This window comes from Bombus vosnesenskii, unplaced genomic scaffold (assembly GCF_011952255.1).
Source record: "Bombus vosnesenskii isolate JDL3184/JDL3185 unplaced genomic scaffold, Bvos_JDL3184-5_v1.1 scf7180000013264, whole genome shotgun sequence".
Lineage (NCBI taxonomy): Eukaryota > Metazoa > Arthropoda > Insecta > Hymenoptera > Apidae > Bombus > Bombus vosnesenskii.
Genome location: NW_022882924.1, coordinates 2315462 through 2337371, shown reverse-complemented (window position 1 = coordinate 2337371; position 21910 = coordinate 2315462). Strand labels below are relative to the sequence as shown.

The window sequence follows — 21910 nt, the reverse complement described above, 5'->3', positions numbered from 1 at the left end:
GAAGCTGGCCTTTATCGTCGAATATCCGTATCGCGAACGATGGGAAACGTTTTCCATTTTAATTATAGAACCTTTGACTCAGTTGGCGCGTAAGTGCATGGCGAGCCAACAGACGCGAAAGAACGTTTTAAATTGTGAAAACCATTATTTTCGTTTCAATTAGGAGAAAAACGTCCGGATACTGTTCCTGGATTCTGTGTGTGCATGTCAATCGACCAAGATTCGCATTTAACTTTCGCGAACAAAGTGGTCCAGCGTAGAGCCGAGTTTAAGGAAGGAAGGACGTGGTCTTCGAGTGACACTTCGTTTCGACGTGAAATCGTAGTCGACAAGGGATCAACTATACGCTCACAGATTTCGAGGGAAAAGACGGGCCAAGCTTTGCAAAAACTTGGCCCACTCGAATTACATTAAGATGAATTCTACCGCCGGTTCAGCTCCATGTTATTTTAAGCATCGTTGAAAAGAAGTTATTACCATCTTCGTCGAACTCGTTAAATTCCGGGTTAAGCAACCGCCCGACCTTTCGACGCGACTTTGTTCGCTTTGACGATCCACTATGCCCGGAATAACGCGTTTGAATCTTCTTACTGTCACTGGCTCTCGAGAACGCTAGTTTCACCACAACATATCGTCCAGCGCTATTAAGGAAGAATTTGCCGATGATTTATAGGATGTTCTTTGACTTTAAATCAAAATATCCTGCAGAATCCTTTTTTTGAAACGAATTATTCGTATCTTTGTTTCTTGACGAGCCAATCTTTCCGTTACACCAAGTTACGCTCTGTACAACGATAACCTTGTTTTTACGATATATAGGAGAAAATATTTTGCATAAAGCTTTTATCCTTTTTATGAAAATTTAACGTTCAGAGTGGACATACTCTATAGGAATATTCGTTTGACTGGTGCAACAAAGAGGAAGCAACGATTACAGTATGCGTCAGGAAGGCTACGAGGCACGTTGGTATCGATATTATCGAACGGCGCGTAACGTTGCTGCGTATAAAGCAGACGATATTGCGTACACGCATCACGAATCCCATTGTACCAGGAACGATGTCGCGAAATTGGCGACATCCTATCGACGAAGGTACTCTGTCAGTAGCGGGATGTAAATCACGAAGCCGCTTATGAAATCAGAATTCAACGCGGCGAAGAACTGAAAGAAGAGGAGAAAGAGGCGGCAGAAGAACGAAGGGGAGAGAAAAATGCATTCCACCCACGACGTTAAACCTTGACGACCGTGCAGGCGCGATTTACACTCGCAGTTTCGCTGTGGCAGATGAATCGAACGCGATTATCGATGCATCGCGGATGTAGCCTCCGCTTCGTTATAAACCTTACGATTTCGATGCGAGATTTACAAAGCCTTGCATACGTTCTTTGCAGTCTGTTCTTTGATATCTTGCAGAATGATTTACGATATATTCAAAAGTCTTTGCAATCATAGCGAATATAAAATTATACGAACAAATGTAACAAATTTGAAATCTTCGCAAGCGTATTGACATTTGATGCAACATTGTATCAATATTACTAAAATCGTGGCAAACAGGTGGACAGCGATACTCGCTATGTTCTTGTTAAGTCAACAGATACGCAATATTACGTGAAATTTGAATTATTTGTTTGAAATTTTATGGATAGTGCGTTTAAATCGGATATTATCGATCTGTTAACCGTTTTTAAATGTCATTGCTAATATCGATAACGATGGTCTCTCTGTCAATTTGGAAAAATCTCTTTCTATCTTATTTATAGCTTTGAAACTGAATACGCGTGTCTAGATTCTCTATTTGTATACGATAAATAGTATAAATTAATAGAAACACGAGTTCCTGAAATAATCTCAAGGACTAGAAGACAAATACATATTCCAGTTTCTGTAAAATCCCAAGACCACCAAAACGATGGCGCAGAAATGGTCGATAATCACTCGACTTGTCGCGCTGACGAAGGTAATAACGTGTTTTCCCCAGCCCTATTAAAAGGTGGATCGCGAAGAACGAAGGTAATTCGGTGTATCACGAAAGGAGAAAAACGGAAGCCGGTTCCACAGGAATTTCGACGTCGTTAGGTGTAGAAGGCGGACTCTTCCGGTGGAACGCAAGCAACGAAAAATCGCCTTTACCGTGCGGCACAGACTTTTTCGACGACGTCTTTTACCCGGCATACCCAGCCCCCTGATACACCAAGTACTGTGGCTAGTTCTCTCCCGCCCTTTCGCCCAAGGCACAAAGTCGTTTCGACAAATGGAACGTCCGCGCGATAGAGAAAATTGTACCGGCAATAATAAAGCGATACGACAAACGAAGGGGTCGAGGGGGATGAATAGAACCGTACAGAACCACCCCCTCTTTTGTCTGTGACTCTATGTCTCCTACTGATACCACCGATAAGTCCAAATATTACATCCGCTTGTTTATCCTTCGAGATGTACCGTTTAATCTGATTGTATTTTTACCAGCGGGGGTTAGAACAGTTCTCGAGAATTATCTTCGGCCATTGCTTTTTTCCTCTGATCGGTGCCACAGCCTCGAAAAATATTTTTCTTTCCCCTTTGGCTTCGCGTTATGGCTATCGCGTACGATCCGCGAGTTTAAACCGACAGTAAAGAGCTTTTCGATGTTTTATTCATGCATTTCGCACAGTTCGTTATGGACTGTTAGGGGAATATTTTAAATTGCCAACAAACGTGTTTATGACGTTTTAAATATGTTGGCGATGGGAAGCTATTTAAATAATAACCCAGGCTAATGTATCGTAACAGTATCCCACAGTTCATGTGGATTTCGAACTGTAACGTTCCCGTACTACACAATACGTTCCACGATGTTGATAAATTTGCGACCGGTAAGTGCGCAATTCAAACTTCCCACTTCTGAATACTATTAAACGAAAATTCGCGTTATGGCAGCGATTCAACTTCGCCGCGAGTTAAGCGAAACGACAAAACCTTGAATAATTCCTAGGGAAGTTCTCTCAAGAAGCGATTCGACTTCTCTGCAAGGTACGACACGCTGATTTGTTAAATAACGTAATTGCAAACGAAACGATTCAGAATCTATTTTTGAATTCGCTCCTTTCATTCTTATCCTTATAAACAAGAAGAGAGACTATAATATCTAATAATAATAACAATAATAATGATAATAAAGGTATATCATTACACGAACTTAATATTTCAAAAAACCACGCATTATCCATTCTACAGGGATACGAAATTTCGATGGTTTTCGCGAGAGGAATACTCGCTGAGAAAGAAGGCTGATCGCGAAATTGTGGGGTAATTTTATCGAAACAAGGGCACACCGTCATCGATGGTTAGAATCTAGCTGTTCTTCGATGGTTGTGACCGCCAACGGCTTTTGACGGAATCAAAATATTTGTATTCATATCGGGTAGTGCGGTTCGAGGGTAAGTGGCTTTCTATGTAGGTAAAAGGAGGGTAAAGTACTCACGTTAGCGGTGTCGTCGAGTTTCCGCTTCCACGCATCGCTACGTTCGATTAGGGCGTTCCACTGCTCTGAAAGTTTGTTCACTTCCCGGCGAATACTGCGCGTCAATTCGCGTGCCTGTTCCTCTGCGCTTCTGTAACCCCTCGAATCACCATCCAATTCTCTTCCGGCTGAAATAGAACGTCAAACGTGAGCTTGATACCGGAACAACTTTCGAATCGACGTTAAATACGTCAGATCTTTCGCGATAGACAGCTTCGCTTTTATTAGTGCAACACTGACGACAACGTGTATCGTAAAATTTCATTAATAATATTGGTTGAATCGTGCGACAGTTTCATTGATATGTCCTTGCGATTCATTTAATATCGATTCCAATGTTTCGAGAATATCGCCAGGATTTTATACAAACTAGATATAAATAAACAAGACAACAAATGTGCAAATAAACAGACCGAAAATGTAAATAGGCAGACCGCAATGTCATTGGATGTAAAGCACAGTGTTTCAATAATTTTCATATAGTAAACTTCGATGCCATTAGTAGACCCTATATATATATATTTCTGACGAAATCGAGCAATTGTAAAGTTATCGAAACGCGCTATTAATAATTTTTCGGAGCAATAACAATTTCACATAATTCCGGAGTTTGTTCAGGTTCTCGGCAAATTGAGTGCGCACCAATGAAAGAATCGATAACTCTTGATCTTGTTTCAATTTTCGTTTTCCAAAACGAAATTCGATGTTTATCACAGTTCGAAAAGTCCGTGCTTTTTTTCCATTTCAGATGGTAACAGCGGACGCAACGAAACGTAGAAACGACATTACCGCGTTTGTATCGCATGTATGACGTCGCGATGCCTAGGTTGTTCTATCGCCGGGAATTAATTGTCCTATGAATCACGCATCGTATCATGCGGGACAGTTTTTATGTGCATGTTTAGCATTGATAACGCCTACCAACCGTACCTGTTCGTTGCATCCCTATCTGCCGCGTGTTATGATGATTTATGTTTATGGTGCCAGCTGCCCTTTGCCCCGTCACTCGGTTCCGTAGTTACTCGTTCGATTCCCGATTCATCGATCGAAATATGTGCCACACCGAGAAAAAGGTAAACCTTCGTGCTTTTCACGAGCTCGTTTTTCGTTCTCTTTTCATACTTGTTCCCATTTCGTGATGAACGACGGGCGAAAATTACGCCGTGATGCCGCGATGAAAATTATTACGTCGGGTAATAAATATGGTTTCTGTGTTTAATTTCTTGAACATGGAATTTGCGCACTCGTTGTTTCACACTGCATCGAAGTCTATTTAACGTAAATATCTTACGGAAGAATTTCCACAATAATTTCGTATTAATTGTAAATCGTATAATCACCGACTGCATAGTATTTATTCGTAATTTTTAACTCTTAATGGCTATCATAGACGAAGTTTCTCATCCTGTGAATTTTCCTTTAACGTTATTGTCCGCAATGCATAATACTATATCGCAATTGTAGGATCTCTGCTACAATTAGTTTATTTACAATAAATGAGTTAAACAGATGTTGGTTAAACAGGAAACGATGGCTATTTAACACGAACTAATCACAATAACGTATTATAATTAAGACAACTAGATAGTTAATTTGCAACTCCCGTCACCACGGATCCAACGCTCTCTCTTTCTCTCTCACGCGGACCACACTCTCTCGACAACGCAATTAGCACTCACTGACTTCTCGATTCACAATCTCAACTCACTGCCCAATTTCTCAACTAACATTGACTGTTAATTCGTCTTTCTCCCTTAGCATCCCTTTGTCTTTTGTCTTAGCCCCACCACGCACGTGTTCCTCAATCGCACGTGGCTAAGATCACGCAGGTCTTTTCCGCGAAACTATTCCATTGAAGGACCTACGATACACTGTTGGGCCTGTTGGCACTTCGGCTTTGTCACGATATTGTTTACAGTTCGCCCGAAATCTCTTAGACCTTTCGTTCACGATACTACGCAATGTTATGACTCGTATTGTTGTGCCTTGGAGTACCAACGTTGTTTTGGTTTGCTACGTTCAAAGGTAAACGAACTCCGGACAAAACATTATCGCCGTTATTTGTAATCGTCAACCAGAGTTACATGTGAACTTTTTGTAATACCACCGATCGATACAAATAGACGAACGTGGTCTCTAGGACGAATCATTATAGCGAGTCGTACAGTCGAATAACGAGCGTAGAGTCGAACAATAGCATCGAGAGAGCAACGATTACGACCAGCATATACTATTTCTGTACTTGTATTTAAAGTGATTTTAATATAATCGACTATTACAATTTTATCATACGTCTCTTTAATAAAGCAACACGTACGTGATAATTCGCCTCAGTTATCTAGAGTTATCTATTATAGAAAACAATTTTTTAAGTGTTAATTCTCGTTTAATTTGATCGATTCTTTTAATCTCCTAGTTCGCAGCCGACGTTACTATTTAGTTGGAGATGCTCCAAGCATAGTATTCAGAAACATTGTGCAGTGCATAATAAAGACGACGACATCGATAGGTTGGTAGAAAATCGTATTCGAAGAACGCGATTGAAAAGTCGAAACAGGTAGCAACATGGTCTAAATCAGGACGATCGCGGATCGCTAAAGAGACATCACCACGAGAAAAACACCTGGAAACTATTTTCACCGAATCGAATTAGGCGGTCGTGTTCTTCATCGGTAAGCCATCCATTCAACAGTTGCCACATTCGATTTCCAGTCACGTACACCCTCGTTTTTCTCACTTTTCTCTCTCTCTTTTTTTTATTTTTTCTCTCTCCATTCTATAGACTCGTATTCCACCGACAGCTTTCATCCCTCGATGGTTTCTGTTCGGTCACTTCCCACTTGGCTGTTGTTTCAGAAACTGACCACTGAATTTATGTAATTCCTCTTTCTCCTTTGAACAAATTCTCTGCTTTGTTACCCGATAATTAATATCAAGTTATCTTTCTGCAGTCTACCAGAAAGCTTAATGCAATATTTGCAAAGCAAAATGTTTATTCTGATATTTAACGTATAAAACTAATCGTACGTTCTTCTTCTCGATAAAGAGACGGAAACAAAAAAGAGAAACTTGAACGCTTCTGAAATTAGAATTACAGTGATTCAACGACAGCTATGTTTTAGCAATTTTACTTCTAGCGAAAACACATCTCTTTTCCTGCGAAAATATAAATCCAAACGTGGAGTTTTCACAAAATACGCTAGAAGAAGAGAAACGGAGCGCTGCAAACCGTTTCTAAAGATCCATCTATCAAACAGCGTTCCCAGCCACACACACAAAATCAGTTCAGTGCCTTCTATTCTCGCAACGAATGACCAGAAAATTTCCCATCCATCAATCGTGAGAGGTAAGAGCTCCCAATCCGTTCAAGACGTTCGCGTTATGTTGCACAAGCTTGCTGCCATGCTAGGAATACGTATGATCGTGTTCAATGTAAGTTAATCAGCGAGAAGAGTAGAAAAAGACAGATAGTTAGAGAGAAGAAGAAGCGACACGGTGAATGTCACGAAGCTGCGGATTCTGGATTCGATCGGAAACATCGGATCAGCGCCTCCTGTGCAAAGACAACCAGCGTTCGCTCGGTGCACGATTTCGGTCGCTCGGCAGACAGTCACGTTCGATGAAACGTGCACGGCATCGAGCAGTCTCGGGCGTTGTCGTAACGTCAATAAATTTCAACCGATATAACACGCCGCATCGCAGCACGCCGACACAGATCGTGCAACCAGCTCCTTGCTATCGAGTTGCCAGTTGGCCAGCTGCACGGATTTGGCCCGTGAAATCGAATCGAATCGAATCGAATAAGGGATCGAAGCGAAGCTCGGTGTTTCGCCGACTCAGAATCGCTATTCGCAATTTGTAACCTGCTATCGGACCTGTACGCGCCATCGTCGATGATTTTGAGACGTCGATAAAGAGTCAGAGAAATATATATGCTCGTGTATGATCGAAATTATCGAATTTCGAACTGTGTATTATAAAAAGCGTGAAAGTAAAATCGCGATGTTTGTGAAATTCTTTGTTTCGAATTTGGAAAGTGGAGGTAGGAAAGAGTATTGATATTACAAAGCGAGTAACGTTTCCCTGAGAAACTTTGGCAAGTTCTGGGTTTGAGTTTCCGATCTCCTGCGGGACGACTCTTCCAAACCTTACAAGTTTCACCAGTTACCGGGTACTTCGATACTTGTAACTCGATTGATACAGTCTCGCGGTTTCCCCGAGTGGTTTTCGTTAGCATTGACCGCGGAACTTTTCGTTTCGACGTTCGAACACCGAGAAACTGCATTATTCATCGTTTAACGGTATCGAACTGTTCCATCGGAGAATCGAGATGTTCGACTCGGATGGAATTTACATGTATTTTGTTTTTCTTTCTTTAAGAAGCTAATTTACAGGAGGAACAATTAAGGAAGATGCGAGAGACCGTGTTCTTGCGTTGTTCCAACGAGAATAAAAACGAGAAGCGTAGTCTTTTGTTTGGCGGACACAGTACCAGGACGGTGGCGTTTGTTTCGTTCGCTTAATAGACGAGCCTCATTTTCTGGCAAGAACTTTGCTGAATCCTTCTCGGTCAAATAACCATAAATTCCGTGTTTCACGTTTCTTAATAATCCCGGTTTCGAGAGGGTGGAATTATCTAAATGAAATATTCAAGAGGGACCACGGTTACACGTCCGCCGCGGTTATTGTACGTGAAAGCCGGTGACAAGAACGAATGAAGCTCGTTTCCAAGGGCCGCTCTTGTTCCGTTGGCTTAAGTAAAAGGTGGAAAAAACGAGGAAGCGAAAGAGAAAACTTCTCGTATTTTATCAGCCCACTTAACAATCCCCTTCATTCCGCCGCGACAAACTGCCGCGAGGAGCCGCCCTTTGAAGCTACAACTTTAATCAATTTTACCCTCTCTTACTCCATCTTGCTTTTAATCCTGAACGTTCTGCCTCCAAAACAGAGTACTCGATACTCGTCGATGAATTAGGTCCACGTTTGTTTCTAACTCTATCGACAGAGAAGACGATATCCTTTGATTTTTTTGCTCCACAAATTTGTTTCGCTGAAGATGATTAGAGAAATGCAAACTTTTTGGCATTTAGCCAACCTTTCGCTTATTTATAATAATTCTTTTGAATAATTTTAGCTTTTAATTTTCCAAACGTACGAAGTAAGCACAGGTCAACGCACCCTAGAACAGGCGATTCTTAATGTCCCAAAAGCCTCTCTTCTTTTTTCTTTCGTTATTCGGATTCGAGCTCACGACGAAAAGTCTGAATTCTTCTGGAGCAGATCGGTCTCCTTTTTCGTTCTTTTCCGTGGCTAATTGGTATGAAAAATAGCGGGAAGAAGAATGCCGGGAATTATTGGAATTGAAAGCTCTGCCGCGCCTCTTAATTACTAGGCCTGCAGCACGCTATTGGCGAATTCAGTCGCGCATTCCGGACCAGTTCCGAGGAAACTAACGAACGTACTTGGCCGACTTTCTCTACACTTTCGCCAAAACTTTCGTCCCGTACATTTCGTTTATTACATTCATTCCTTATCATCATTTTTCTGAACAGTCCTTTTTTTTTATCGTGAATTGCTTTGGTCGCGACGTATTCTCGTTTCGAAGATGGAAATTTCGTTAACGAAAAATATTGTTTAAGACACGTGTAAAAATTATACGCAGCGATATTCCTATCGATAAAATTTAATTTTCTAAATAATATTGCAATTTTATTGCTACTGGTTTCTTTGACTCGAATATTTGGAATACACGAATTACACGGTGAATTAACTTTCTTTCTTTTCTTATAAATTTCTTTATTCAGGACAGTTCTTGGTTCAGAAAAGAGAAGGGGGAGGACCGTTTAATTTCAACGACTAATTTCGTTTACTGAACCTTTCATTTAAATCGGTAACTAGGGCTGTTAAACTCGGCTTCACAAAGCTTTACTCGGCTTTACGAAGTCTTTAAACAGCTTTAAGAGACTCGAACTTGGTTATTTCTCCGAGTGCTTATAAAGCGTTCAAACACATTTCTTCGCAGGTTCGATATTAATTAGGAGCAACACAATTACTTTTTATTAATTGGATCTTTAATATTTCGATATTACTCGTGAACTTCTCGATCCAAGTTCTAATTACGAACTGGACGATGTTGTAATTAAAAATAATCACGTTTTCAGATTAATTAGCTTTGATGTTGTTTAAAAGTACCTCATAAGAGGATCTGCAATCTATTTAAGAAGATTTATAATTATATTGAGATACTCCCAAGTTCAAACGCTTCTCGATTACACAAAACTTTTGTAACACGTCGTATTTTGTAATTAATCGTTCTCAATCGTATCCTTCTACGCCAATTGCAAATGTTTTAATCGATGATCTTAGCACAAAAATGGTACAAGTGTACATTCTTCTAAAAAAATGTGCTAAATGCGAGATGGTGATAGATAAAATTTGATTTTAAGTCAATTTTGTGTTTTGAAGTCTATCTGTATAATTTTTAAAACCTGTGATTCTTCTATCGTAATAAAATTTCTCCCTCGTTGATCACGTTGATACTTGACTCATGTTGCACAATGATTTTTCCAACCGATAACATTAACGAATCGACATGTGACAAATTACAATACAAACGTCGCTACGCGACTTATACGCTAATAGTTGTACAGCCAAGTTTTACCTGTACGGTTGAACTCAATGCAAATATCACAAACTCACCTTCAGAATCCGAAGTGTCAGACAGCGGTGGTTCGTTGGCGATGTACTGACGGCCACTCAGCAGGTTGTTCTCGACGATCGGTCGTTTGTCTTCGAGCTGCCTCCTGAAGCCGCGATGATCATCCTGCAACGCGCAAGAAAACGTCCACGTGAGAAGGAGGCATTCACGCCCGAGTTGTTCGTCGCTCGCTCGTACACTCGACGAGGTAAGTAGGCTAATTCGCGAAGCTTTAAACGGCAACGTCGAGAGCAACGGCAGAGCCATCGACGTCGTCTACATTTCGTCGCGTGCATTCGTAATTTCGTTTGACAAGACATCGTCGTGACGGCACGCGTCGCGCTGACGATTCCGCAACGCGAGCGGCTAACGAGGAGACGAAAGAAGAAAAAAGAAGGACGAAGAACAGGAAGAAAATGAGCTGCAACTTTCACGATATCGCGTAGCCTGACGGCTTCTCGTTAACGAGATTATCCTTTGCTCTCGCTTCCGCGAGCCTCGAGAAAATTTAGACACCGAAACACGGTTTTTTGCCGTGCGTTTCTCCGCTCGCTTCTATCTCGTTGGAAACGGCAACCAGCGATTTTTCCCCCACTTCTCGAGCACGGCCTCTTTTCTTTCGTACACTGTTTCCTCCCATCGTCGCCGGACTGGCAACACCGAGAGGGTGTGTCTTTCGAAGAGCACGTGAACGGCTCCTTTCAAACGACTCGGAATAATTTACCTACTTTCGTTGTTGCGACAACTGCAGATCCGCCTACATACACACATACGCACGCACACGCACACAGCGAGATCCTTCAGCTTTCGGAGGGATGACGACGAAACGGTGCGTTATTAGCGCCGATTTAAACCTTCGTGTTCTCGCTCAGTCTCTCGCGGAATTATTTCGGCTGATGCGAAATTGCGGTTACGCGCATCTCCCGACATTTCTTTCGCGAATGTTTCTCCTTCTCGTTTCTGTTTGTATTTACCTTTCACTCCGCGTTTAAACTCGTTTGACTCGCCGTTCCACTAGCAAAGGTATCGTAGGTGTGTAGATTAATCGTTGCCGGGAATGAAATTTCTATATTTCTTACAAATCTCAAACTCTGGGTAACTCGTTTTTTAATTAGAAAAATATTACCGCCATTTTATACGTCGATTATTTTAATTTTCTCTATCGTCGCTGTGGAATAAAATTCTTTCTCCCGCGAGAGAAGGCATCAAACACCAGGAAAGAAGTCTAGCGGCTTTAATTCCTCATTTTCGATAAACCCGATAAAATCGTAAATATGGATACGCATATTGGCCGAAAGTATCACGTCCACGTGGAAAGTTATACAGCAACGAGTAATAACGAGCGATCAAGCGGTCCACTTCTTTCGTCTCTGTGCTATTCAAGGAGATTTCTTTTAGCTTTCAATTTCTTGTCTTCGTTTTCTTTCCCGAAATGAATTTTATACATTATTGTTCAAACGTATTCTACTTGCACCGATTCACCAATCCTACAATATCGTAGTGTTTCAACGATTCGAGTCTAAGAACGAATATGCAGAAGCTAAATAGTTGACGAAGGATCTCGCGGCGAAATAAGGTCGATTTGTTAGCAACGAAATCGAGAACAACTAAAGCGTCGTTCGTTTAATTGAGCCACTAGACGTTTTCTAATTGGCCACGCCGAGATAATCGCCTTATCGTATTGGTTATCGGAATGACGGGTTAATTACGCAGGGTGCATCGTAGCGACGTATTCAGCGAGAGAGTAGCAGCACGTTGCATTCAATGTTGAGGGATTTCCATCATTGAAACGAGCATCGTCTATTTCACGAGGTCGTTAAAAAGCGTAATGATCGTTTCGTTCGTCTGTGTGCGCGCATGAATACATGCCTCGTCCTCCCATCTAAATTTATAGATAACGATAGAAAATGGGCCAATTTTATAGCCACTTAAACTTATTTCCACCACTCTAACAATAGAACGTCTGCCAATGTGAACCATCGATTTCGATGAAACTTACGCACTACGTGGATTTTATGTTACAGACTTCTGGCAAGATTAACCGATCTCCGATTAAACAAAGAGATAATCTTGCAATATATATGCACATCCTAGCATTGTACAAAATTCTTACATCGTCCACGTTACTGGTTTTACAATGGCAACCGAATATACACACTTTTTACGCGTTGCTATTATAAGAAAGATTTTAACGCAGTGGAAAGTAATGTCGCGTATTATGCAACGAGTATCTGATTTAATCAACGGCACGTTATGTGAAAGAATTCGTGTCATCGTCATTCGATGTTCGAAGAACGATGAGAGGAATAAAATCGTATACAACATTGCATGATACTAAAAAATGCTATTGGTATCATAGGAGAATAATATTAAAAAATTATCATCGAAAAGAACTGTTGCTAAAATACAAATTTTGGATCTTACTTTGCATTAATCCATTGCGACCTTTTAAATGTAATGCTCGCTATGACCTACTGGTAGAACGAGAGAAACACCAAGTATTTTTATATTCATCTCTCAAGGTAAAATATTTCCATTTGTTAAATGGTGCAAGACTTTTACGAAACGCAGTATTAAAGAGACGGACGTTAAAAACGTCGTGGCGCATCTCGGAACACGCTTTCCGCGGCACGTGAAACTTTCCCAGACGCACGATTAATTCTCGATAATTCGAGAAATATCGGTAATTAAAGAAACTCGGATTTGCCAGGATGGCCTGGAGAAATGGCGGCTCTTTGGCGCGTTCGCGATCGATACGCTCGTTGAAATCAATTCCGAGCTGCGATAATCGTCGTTTCGTGGCCCGATAATCGTTCCCCGTCGCGGCTATTCCTTTTTGCCAGTCGTGTGTTCGATCGATTTCGCGTTAAGCAGCGCGATTCTGAGCCGGATCGTTACGTCCGAACAACGACGATCCGTTTACGACGAAACCGCGTTTTACGTATGCGCCATTCGAGGCGAGTCGTCGCCGATTTCACGCACGAATACGGTACGATAAAACAAGCCGCCGATATGTTGCGTGCCACACACAGCTATCGATTCCACGTTCCTCGATCGTCTAATGAATTCTATTCACGAACACGTATACCAGCGCGTGACATTTTCAGTCGATTTGATACTTCGACACACGTGTTATTCGTCGTTTCAGCTATTTTCAGATACGAACTGGATATTTGGTAGCAATGGAACATCGAAGAATCTTATTTGGATGGATTTTAGGGAATTAATCGCTGAGTGTAAGTGCTGATTAATTCATGCCGCATAATGTATAGTGTATTATACGTCGTACTCAATGAATAGTATAGTGTATGATGAATTCTGGATAGTACACAATGCATAGTGCACGGTACATTATTCAGGATTCACGACGCGAAGTGCATAGTGCAAGATATATTGTACAGGGAACCAGATACTAGGTTCTGAGTGTAGATTTTAGAGCGAATGGGTTCAAAGTACAGGATGATGGCCACCGATGTGTGACTGTGCACAGTATACCCTTAACTATTTCAAATTTCACTTAGTTGTGAATAAATATATATTCTCAAAAACGTATGTAATCATAGTATCATAGAGAGGACTGAGAATCGTGCTTTTACACGTCAGTCTATCGCTATTTCTACTAAAACAGCGTGCTCTGCGTTCTATAAACCATATTGCAATGAAAACGAGGTATCTGTGAGGCCACAGTCTTACATAAAGCCGTGGCGCCAGGTGACGCCTCATAATTTCCATAAATTATTGCGTCGCGTCGTTCGTTTATGCGCAATTATTTGTGTGCGAATTAGAACGACATCCGCGAAGCCATATCACGGAAATTCCGGCATTACGTTGCCCACTGTATTGTTAAACTACTATCCGGTAACGGAGAGTTCTCGTTCTATTTACTCCTGGCACGGTCATTAGTCGGCTGCATTTGCGTCTCCCTTGGGTCTTCTCGCGGTAGCGTTAGTTTGCGACTTAAAATTACGCGTTGCTGCCCGTGAAATACTCGAGTCTCGCGAAACTCGACGATTTTCGACAGTTCGACGCATCTTGCAAGCATTAAGCCGATTTCTGAAGATCGAAAAAAAAAAAAAAAAAAAAATGGTACGCTGGAAATCGACATCGACTGAAACTGAAATCGATGAACGAAACGAGTACTTCGATTCTACTCGCAAACAGCCTGACAAACAATTACACCCGAGCGCGGCACACAATGAAATTTCCTCGTTTCACAGCGCAACAACTGCTGGAGTGGCATTTTGGTATTTCGAACGTCGCACGGTGTGTACAGATAGTGCACGCGTGGCAGCTGTATATCGCTGCGTCGATAATGACGTCGATCGGCGTTGAAGACATTTAAAAAAGAGCATTTGAACCAACGAGTCTACGAACGATGCTTTAAACGACGATATTTAAAATATCTCAACGACATGATAACAAACCGACTTTAAATTTAAAATTATTTGATCTTTGAAATACGAAATACGAGATTTGCGAAAACTTGCAAATTTGAAGCTTAAAATACGATATTCCTAACTTTAAGTCTTTAACTCTCGCTATACGAAGATACATAGTCCTGTGTACCGATCTTTTTTGAATTTCATGCATAGCAAATGCGACATCGGTGTATCGCGTATCCCTGAAACTCGCTTATTGTTTGTACCACCAGTATGCTGCGATCTTTTTCCTCTAACCCTCCGTTTGTCGTCCCTATGTATAGACCGAACTAACCGATATTCGCGTGGAATACATTACGCTTTGAAATCGTTCGGATGACGGTTGAGAACGTTGGTGTTCACATGCATAGAATTCTTTGTTACGTGGCTACTGTTTTAACGATACCTTATGCTGGTACGCTTATGAAAGGTCTCTCTATTGATGTTACGTATCCCTCGAAAAAAAAAAAAAAAGAAAAACACGAAGAGTAAAAAGATGATAAAAAATCCGATGATTTAAATTACATCACGTTTGATCGTCGAGGTAGCAAGTTACGAGGGAAAACCTATGGAGATAATCATTTGCAGGCTAATATCGCCGGATCCAGCTGCTTGCAAGCCTCGTGCAACAACCGTATCTTCCCCGCATCAATCTCAAAATACACGCTCATCAATCAGTAGCATCGTGGGATCCCTCATCTCGATTCCAACGGTTGAAATTGCCCCCGGAAACCAGCCTGTTAAACGATCCATCGCGACTTACTTTATCGCCTACGGTAATTAGCAGTCACCCGTTCGCGGCTTTCAATCGATACTGTCTCGGGGATCGAGCTTATTTATTCGCCCCCGTAATCGACCGACCTCGTTAAACCCGGATATTCAACGGATTGAAAACGCCCGCCACGCGTTCCACGAGTCTCGAAACTCTTGTTCCAGATTAATATCCGGCCGATTAGGGCTTCGGCTCGCGATAAGTAGGGGCGCAGGTGTCGTCCGTCGATGACTGTTCGTGAGCGGGATCGCGGTACATGCACCTTATCATCCCTGTACACTCGCAGCTCGGTAACATGCACGTTCTAATCTGGATTAGTCCGAGCTAGTCCGTCTTTGTGCGTGGAAACTGGGCCGCCGGGGGTGGTTCGTGCTCTCGCCATCTCCTCCTCCTCCTCCTCCACGTCCGAACCCCTTACGGTCGACGACGCGTGCCCCCCTTGCTTGTTGGTGTCCACGCACACAGCGCGACCCTAATTGCGTCATTTTCGTGTAATCCAGTCCATTCCAGTAGGTTACGGGGCACGTTTCAAGGTACACGAGCCTATTTGCCTCGACAAGATCGCTTCCGGCTCAAGATGGGCTTCCGGCTCAAGGTGGATTTCAAGGTATACTTGGATACTATATATTAATACTTTGAAACCCGCCGGGAATATACAGCTCGATCTTGATACAGCTTACAGGTACTGACCGAGTTATGTTTTAATCGGAATTCCTTTTTTTATCAGAAACGAAACAAGGTAGAAGATTCTTAAGGGATACGTCATATCTAAGGGGTTCGGCAATCCGAACTTTAAATTTATTGCTTTTGTAATCAGTAGGACTTGATTTGAGTAGCGAGTTTCAGATTTTCGTTATTACAGGTCATTAAAATGATAATGCGGATACTTGTCATTATTGTCCAGATAAATCGTGATTAGAATTTATAGAAATTGTAGAAACTGTTGATAACAATCATCTGTGTGTATATTTTGGTATACGATACGCAACGTTAACCAAGAAAAATGATATAAATGTAAGATTCTTAAGATTGGAACTGACGCTACGAAACTCGTACGATATGGTCCATAATAATCCCAAGTTTCTCGATGATAATTTAGGCACAATGGATAGTTCCGTAATATGAAAGAGTAACAATTGTAAAATACTTACTTCTTGCTTCTGCAACGCGGCCACGTCTCCACAGACAGGTCCCAAACCAGTAAGTTCGGTGTCTTTTCTGATCACCCATTCGATGAGTTCACGCAAAGACAATAGAAGAGCGTTCCAGTGTTCCGTATTGCTTTCTAATCGATTTCTGCAACAACAACGAGGAGAGAAACGTTACAATTGCGACGCATAAAAATGTCTGGATATTAAAACCGAAACTTCCAATGTGAAAAACACAGTGAATCCCGCAGGGAGGTGTCCATCAGGGTAGGCTGTGCGTAACTAATGCACCAGCTGCGAGAACGACGCGAAGGAAGCACATGTCTGGCCGTAAATACTGATAAGGTGTGAGTAGAGACGCGTCACAGGGTAAAGAAGTATTTATTCTCCGGAGAAAGTGAAAGAAAGCGAGAAAATGAAAGAGGTCGGTGATGAATGGGAAGGAGAGGGACGTCTGCGTGGGTGGAGCGCAAGAAAAGCGGTGCTTGATGGGAGGGGAAGATATTCAAGGTGAACTATGAAACCGAAAACAGGTAGAACAATGAACGAAAAGAAGAAACGAAGAAAATTGTGAAAACGTCGCTCGAGAAAGGAAACCTAAGAACAATAGGAAGAACGCAATTAAACGTAACGCACAAAGCGGGATAAAATAAACGAACGCTCAAAAGAGAGGTTAAGATACCTGTCCGCTTTATCCGAGACGTAAGGGAAACAATGAAAAATAAGAAATACTCGAGGCAAATTTAGCGAGAACAAAGCGATCGCGGAAACTTATCAAATCGAAAAAGTTGCAGTGCAGTAAGACAGGAAGAGAAATGAACGTTAACGTAAGTATATGCCAGTAAGAAAACGAAGAAGAAGAAGAAGAAGAAGCGTAGGAAGAAGTAAGAAAGAAGTGAGAAATAACGCGAGGCGGTTATTGTAGTTGACGGAACGTAAGGGATGGACAAAATAGGCAACTGGAATGAATAAGAAGAAGAATGGAAGAAATAGAAGGGATTGAAAGGGAGGAAAGATCGAAGGATGAGAGGTAGCTGGCAAGGGCAGGGCAGGAAAGATGGCGCTCGGGATTTAGATTTATATTCCGCCATTGTTGTACCGTCGTCGACTGGAGCAGTCTCTCACACCCTTAACAACCAACTCCTGTCTTCCCATCCCAGTCGCGCACAACCCTCCTTTTCATCCACGAAAGCCGCGGACCCGTCGTCTGGTATCGCGAAGGAACAGACCCGCGGCCGGATATATTGCAGTTATTGTAACGTCGATGAAAGTCCTGCGGAATTCCGCGACGTAGCTGTATACTTCCGCCGATCCGACCATACCGTCTCTATATGTATATATATATATCTTTAGAAATATGTACCACGTCGAAAGGTATTGTGCCTTCTTCTCTCGCGAGATAAGGAAACCGGGATATATCGTCCGGACTATGGTGAATACCTGTAAGAAGGATAGTTGGTCTGTGTGTTTCCCCTTTTCTCAGCTCGGGCAAGACCGATGCCGAACAGAAATTTGACCGATGCGAATTTATCTTGACGTTGAACAGGACTCCCGTTGAAAACAAGCCATTATTCCGAGATCGATGGTTTTAGTTTCTCGACAGCGGTTTCATTCCTTTCAGAAGCCTCGAGATGGAGTTTCGTCTTTATCGATATCACGCTGATGGGATTTGTGTCGTAGACAAAGAGGTTTCTTGTTTGATCGGTTAAGCTAAGTCGGCTTGAAATCACCGGTAATCATTGGACGAACAACTGAGTCGGTTAGACAGAACTGAAGATGGGCGGTAAGAAATTTCAGCATCCTTTATAATCCTACAGATTATTACCTATCCAAACTTTACCAAGATAATTGAAGAGACTCGAAAGATTTCATCGATCACTCGGATATTAAACTATCCCATTTCCTGATCCTATCTAAACAAACTAACCGCGCCATCGTTCGCTTGATCGAACGATCGTCTGAAACAGCACGGATTTGCAAAAACCGACGTGCTGATTTTCCTCGGATGATCCTCCCACCGGAAACAAATAGCCGTGCGCTGGATCGATACCGAACGATGTCGGCTGTTTAACCGACGCTGTCGCTCAACGATTAATTGCTTCAAGTTCGGTGCTGCTTGATTACCACAGAATGCAAGTAAGACCGGTATGGAAAGAGGAAGGAAGAGGGGAGGGGGAGAGCACAGACTTTTTCGGGTTAATGGAACATCAACGTAATCCGTGTTTGCATTAGAACATTGCAGTCACGAAAAATAGTTCTTGGAGAACGTCCATTTGCGCGGTCGTCTTGCGACTGACACGAACAGAAGGGACCTTTAACGTAGACGGTATACTTCATGTTCGTGCGATCGCATTTCAATTGGATAGGTCCACGAATACCAGAGCAGAGGCCGTGTTCCATAGATATACGTTGAATACACTCCTTTTACTCGATCTCCGCGACGTACCGACCTAATGTAACATAAATCACTAAGAAATTCTGCCAGCGAACAGCAACCCGACAAGAAAACGTTTTCTATTCTGCTCCAAGCGAACAGAATTCTTTCAAGGGACCATCGTATTCGCGCGATAATTTACTTTCAGTTCGATTCCAGGCGAAATATCGACGATATCGTCACGACCAACGTTTTTCTCATATCGGGAACCATCTCTATCATTTTCGTTGATCGCAAGGAATCAATCAATTTTTTGATATTTCCGTGATATTTGCCTTGGGAAACTCGAAACTTGAAACAGTGGGTCTAATTTAATTTTTCAACACGTTCAATATCCCGGAGACCGAAATTAAAAAATCCGCTACATTCGTAATTTCGCCTTTAATATTAGAGTGACGATGCGTTAAAATCACCACGAAGCGCTTAAATAGTTTCGTCCGTTTATTAAAATATACGCGTTTATTAGAACGCGTTGAAACAAGCGCAGCATTTTATTTATTATCGTGCGCAAGACGCAATTTCATCAGGCAGTGAACGTGTTAATCAAATTTCCTCGTTGTCCATGCTACGAATCGCTACGATTTAAATTTCCTGGAATGAAAAACAATTTCCTGACAAATTTTCAGATTGCGTTAGATGAAAACGTGAAAAGTATCGACGTAGTCTAGAAATGTAGAAAAGAGAGTGGCGAGTGGGACACGGCGAGGATAAAGAGTCGGATTGGATTGGGGAACTTCGAGCGATAACGCGGTACAGAGCACGGAACTTTTGATTACGGCTCGATTTTGCGCGCGAGCGGACATTCGGAATAATTAAAACGACGAAACGGATGGCAACAAAATGCCCATGAAGGGGCACGGGCACAGCCATCAAACCGATTTCAGATAAGCCGGCTTCCACCATCAAGGCCGCTGAATTTTCATTTTTTTCTCTCCCTTCTCTCTGTATTTTCTCTCTCTCTCTCTTTCTCTCTCTTTGCCTTTTTTCGAAAACTTGCCGTGGGAAGCGTCACAGCTAATCCGTCGCATTAACGAATCCCATTAAAAAAAAATTTTGTCGCACTCGTTCTTCCTAAATCTCTGCGTCATGTTTTTGCGAGAGAGGATAATGTTCATCCTCGTTACGATTTAACGGAGAGCTAACTCGCGGATTGATGAAAGAAGAACAGGAGTTGAAAGGTGAAATCGATGCACCGTCGAAGATACTTCGAGATTCTTTGATGGATAGTTATTAATAACTGTCTTGGGAGCTATACTTTCGCTTTGAATATATGAAAGGACGTTAAGAAGCAATAGCGTACGAACCTTCTAGGAATAAAAATGGTTCAAGCTTCAATCGAGCACCGCCTTTGAGCATAATTTCTCCATAAATGCAACTATACTGTACGATCGTGCATGTTCCCCGTAAAAGCGTATTATATTCAGTTTTCCAACGTAATTGGTTTCTCGTATTATTTCTTGTATATGTATAAAATCAGATTACAAGAAACTCAACGTGGCTTTTGAGATCTGAGAAGAAGCATATCTTCATTAAGATTCGTAACTGGGATCGAGTGGAAGAATTTAAGAATTCATAGAAGTACTCGAATGCAATCGAGTTCGAAGAAGCTTGGAATACCCCGCGAAACGAGCAAACTCGTTTACGATGTTTTCCAAACACCTGCGGAAATTAACGAGATTTCGGTATAATTTACGGCTACAATGGGGATTATGAGTTAACGGAGATTTCAGAATCGCACAAAGAGACTCTTTCGCTGTATCGCTTCCAGTTTGAATCGAACTTTTAAGGCGAGTTCAGCGTTCAGATAACGGTAGTAATAAATTAAAAAGGGAAAGAATTAAGTCTCGCACAAAGCGTGCAACAACTCTTAACTTAGATAAGACAGACGGACAATGGCGAGTATTACGGTTGAATACACGATAAGATGATTGAATATAAAGATTCAACACAAGTATCTTCCATCTATTTCTTTTGATGCAAGATTTATACTATAGTCACCGGGAGTTCATTTCCAAGAGATAAATTTCAATTTACAATTTCCTTCCTTCTATTTGCTCTCAACTTTCTTTCAATTTTTATCCAGAATTCTTGCCCGTACGTTTCACCCTGCTATCGAAATCATCTCGTGCTTTACACTTAGGGAAAGAGAGGGTTTGCCAGCGCGATCTCACGAACCCATTGACAGATCGCGGCGTGCAGACGTCCCAGTAATCGACTCTTCTCGCAGAGAGGTGGAAGAGACGTTGAAAGAGGGGTTGAGGTCCGCTCGACAAAGCCTTTTGATCTATCACCTCGTCGCTGCTGGTTCTTCCTTGGCGTTTTCCATCGAGACTCCTCGTGGTCTCGTACCCGTTCTACCGGTTAACGCAATAAAGTCGGCAAATGGAATTGCCGCGAACGGGCGGAGCGTTATAATTCAACTCCGGGGAACAATTTACCGGCACAATTCCAATCTGAGCAAGGTCGACCCACTGCCACCATCGCCAGCGCGCAAAACCGATCCAAACTTTCGCGATAAACAACAACAATGCGACTGTACGCGTACCAGTTCCGCGATCCTTCCGCCAACCATCGCTTCCGGTAACTCTACAGACCACCACATGCGAACTTCCTTTAGACGCGCTGATCGCTCTCTTACGTACGCCGGATCTTTGCGTCGACCACAAGATTTCGTTCTCTCGAAGCTTGCTTCTTTGAGAATGTCTTCTGTCTGGGAAATGTTCTCCCTTTGAATTAACCTCTTGTCCTATGATATCGGATTTCGCTTCTGATTCAGCGAGAACACGCTGTATTTGCAAGAAAATTTAGTTGCAAGTATAGCGTTCGATTGAATTGTTTAGTCAGGATCGATAATGTTAAGAATATGAATAATAAATACGTCGAGACGATATTTCTTTTTATACGGTAAATGCATTTACAATAAATCGTGATAGACAAA

The 21910-nt window shown here is 42.0% G+C and overlaps 1 protein-coding gene across 10 annotated transcripts in view; it reads right to left on the bottom strand.

Annotated features, from left to right (window-relative positions):
* Nucleotides 1-21910, bottom strand: part of LOC117238618 (dystrophin, isoforms A/C/F/G/H) — a 438274-nt gene that overhangs the window by 59978 nt on the left and 356386 nt on the right. For 9 of the 10 annotated variants that reach the window (XM_033503710.1, XM_033503654.1, XM_033503665.1 and 6 more), the window contains 3 exons: nucleotides 16542-16686; nucleotides 10203-10326; nucleotides 3465-3631 (listed from right to left, as the gene is read on the bottom strand). In XM_033503710.1, the coding sequence (XP_033359601.1) occupies nucleotides 3465-3631; nucleotides 10203-10326; nucleotides 16542-16686 (436 nt within the window). Of the gene's footprint in view, nucleotides 1-3002; nucleotides 3005-3464; nucleotides 3632-10202; nucleotides 10327-16541; nucleotides 16687-21910 lie in introns of all 10 variants that reach the window. The other variant, XM_033503734.1, reaches the window with a different exon arrangement.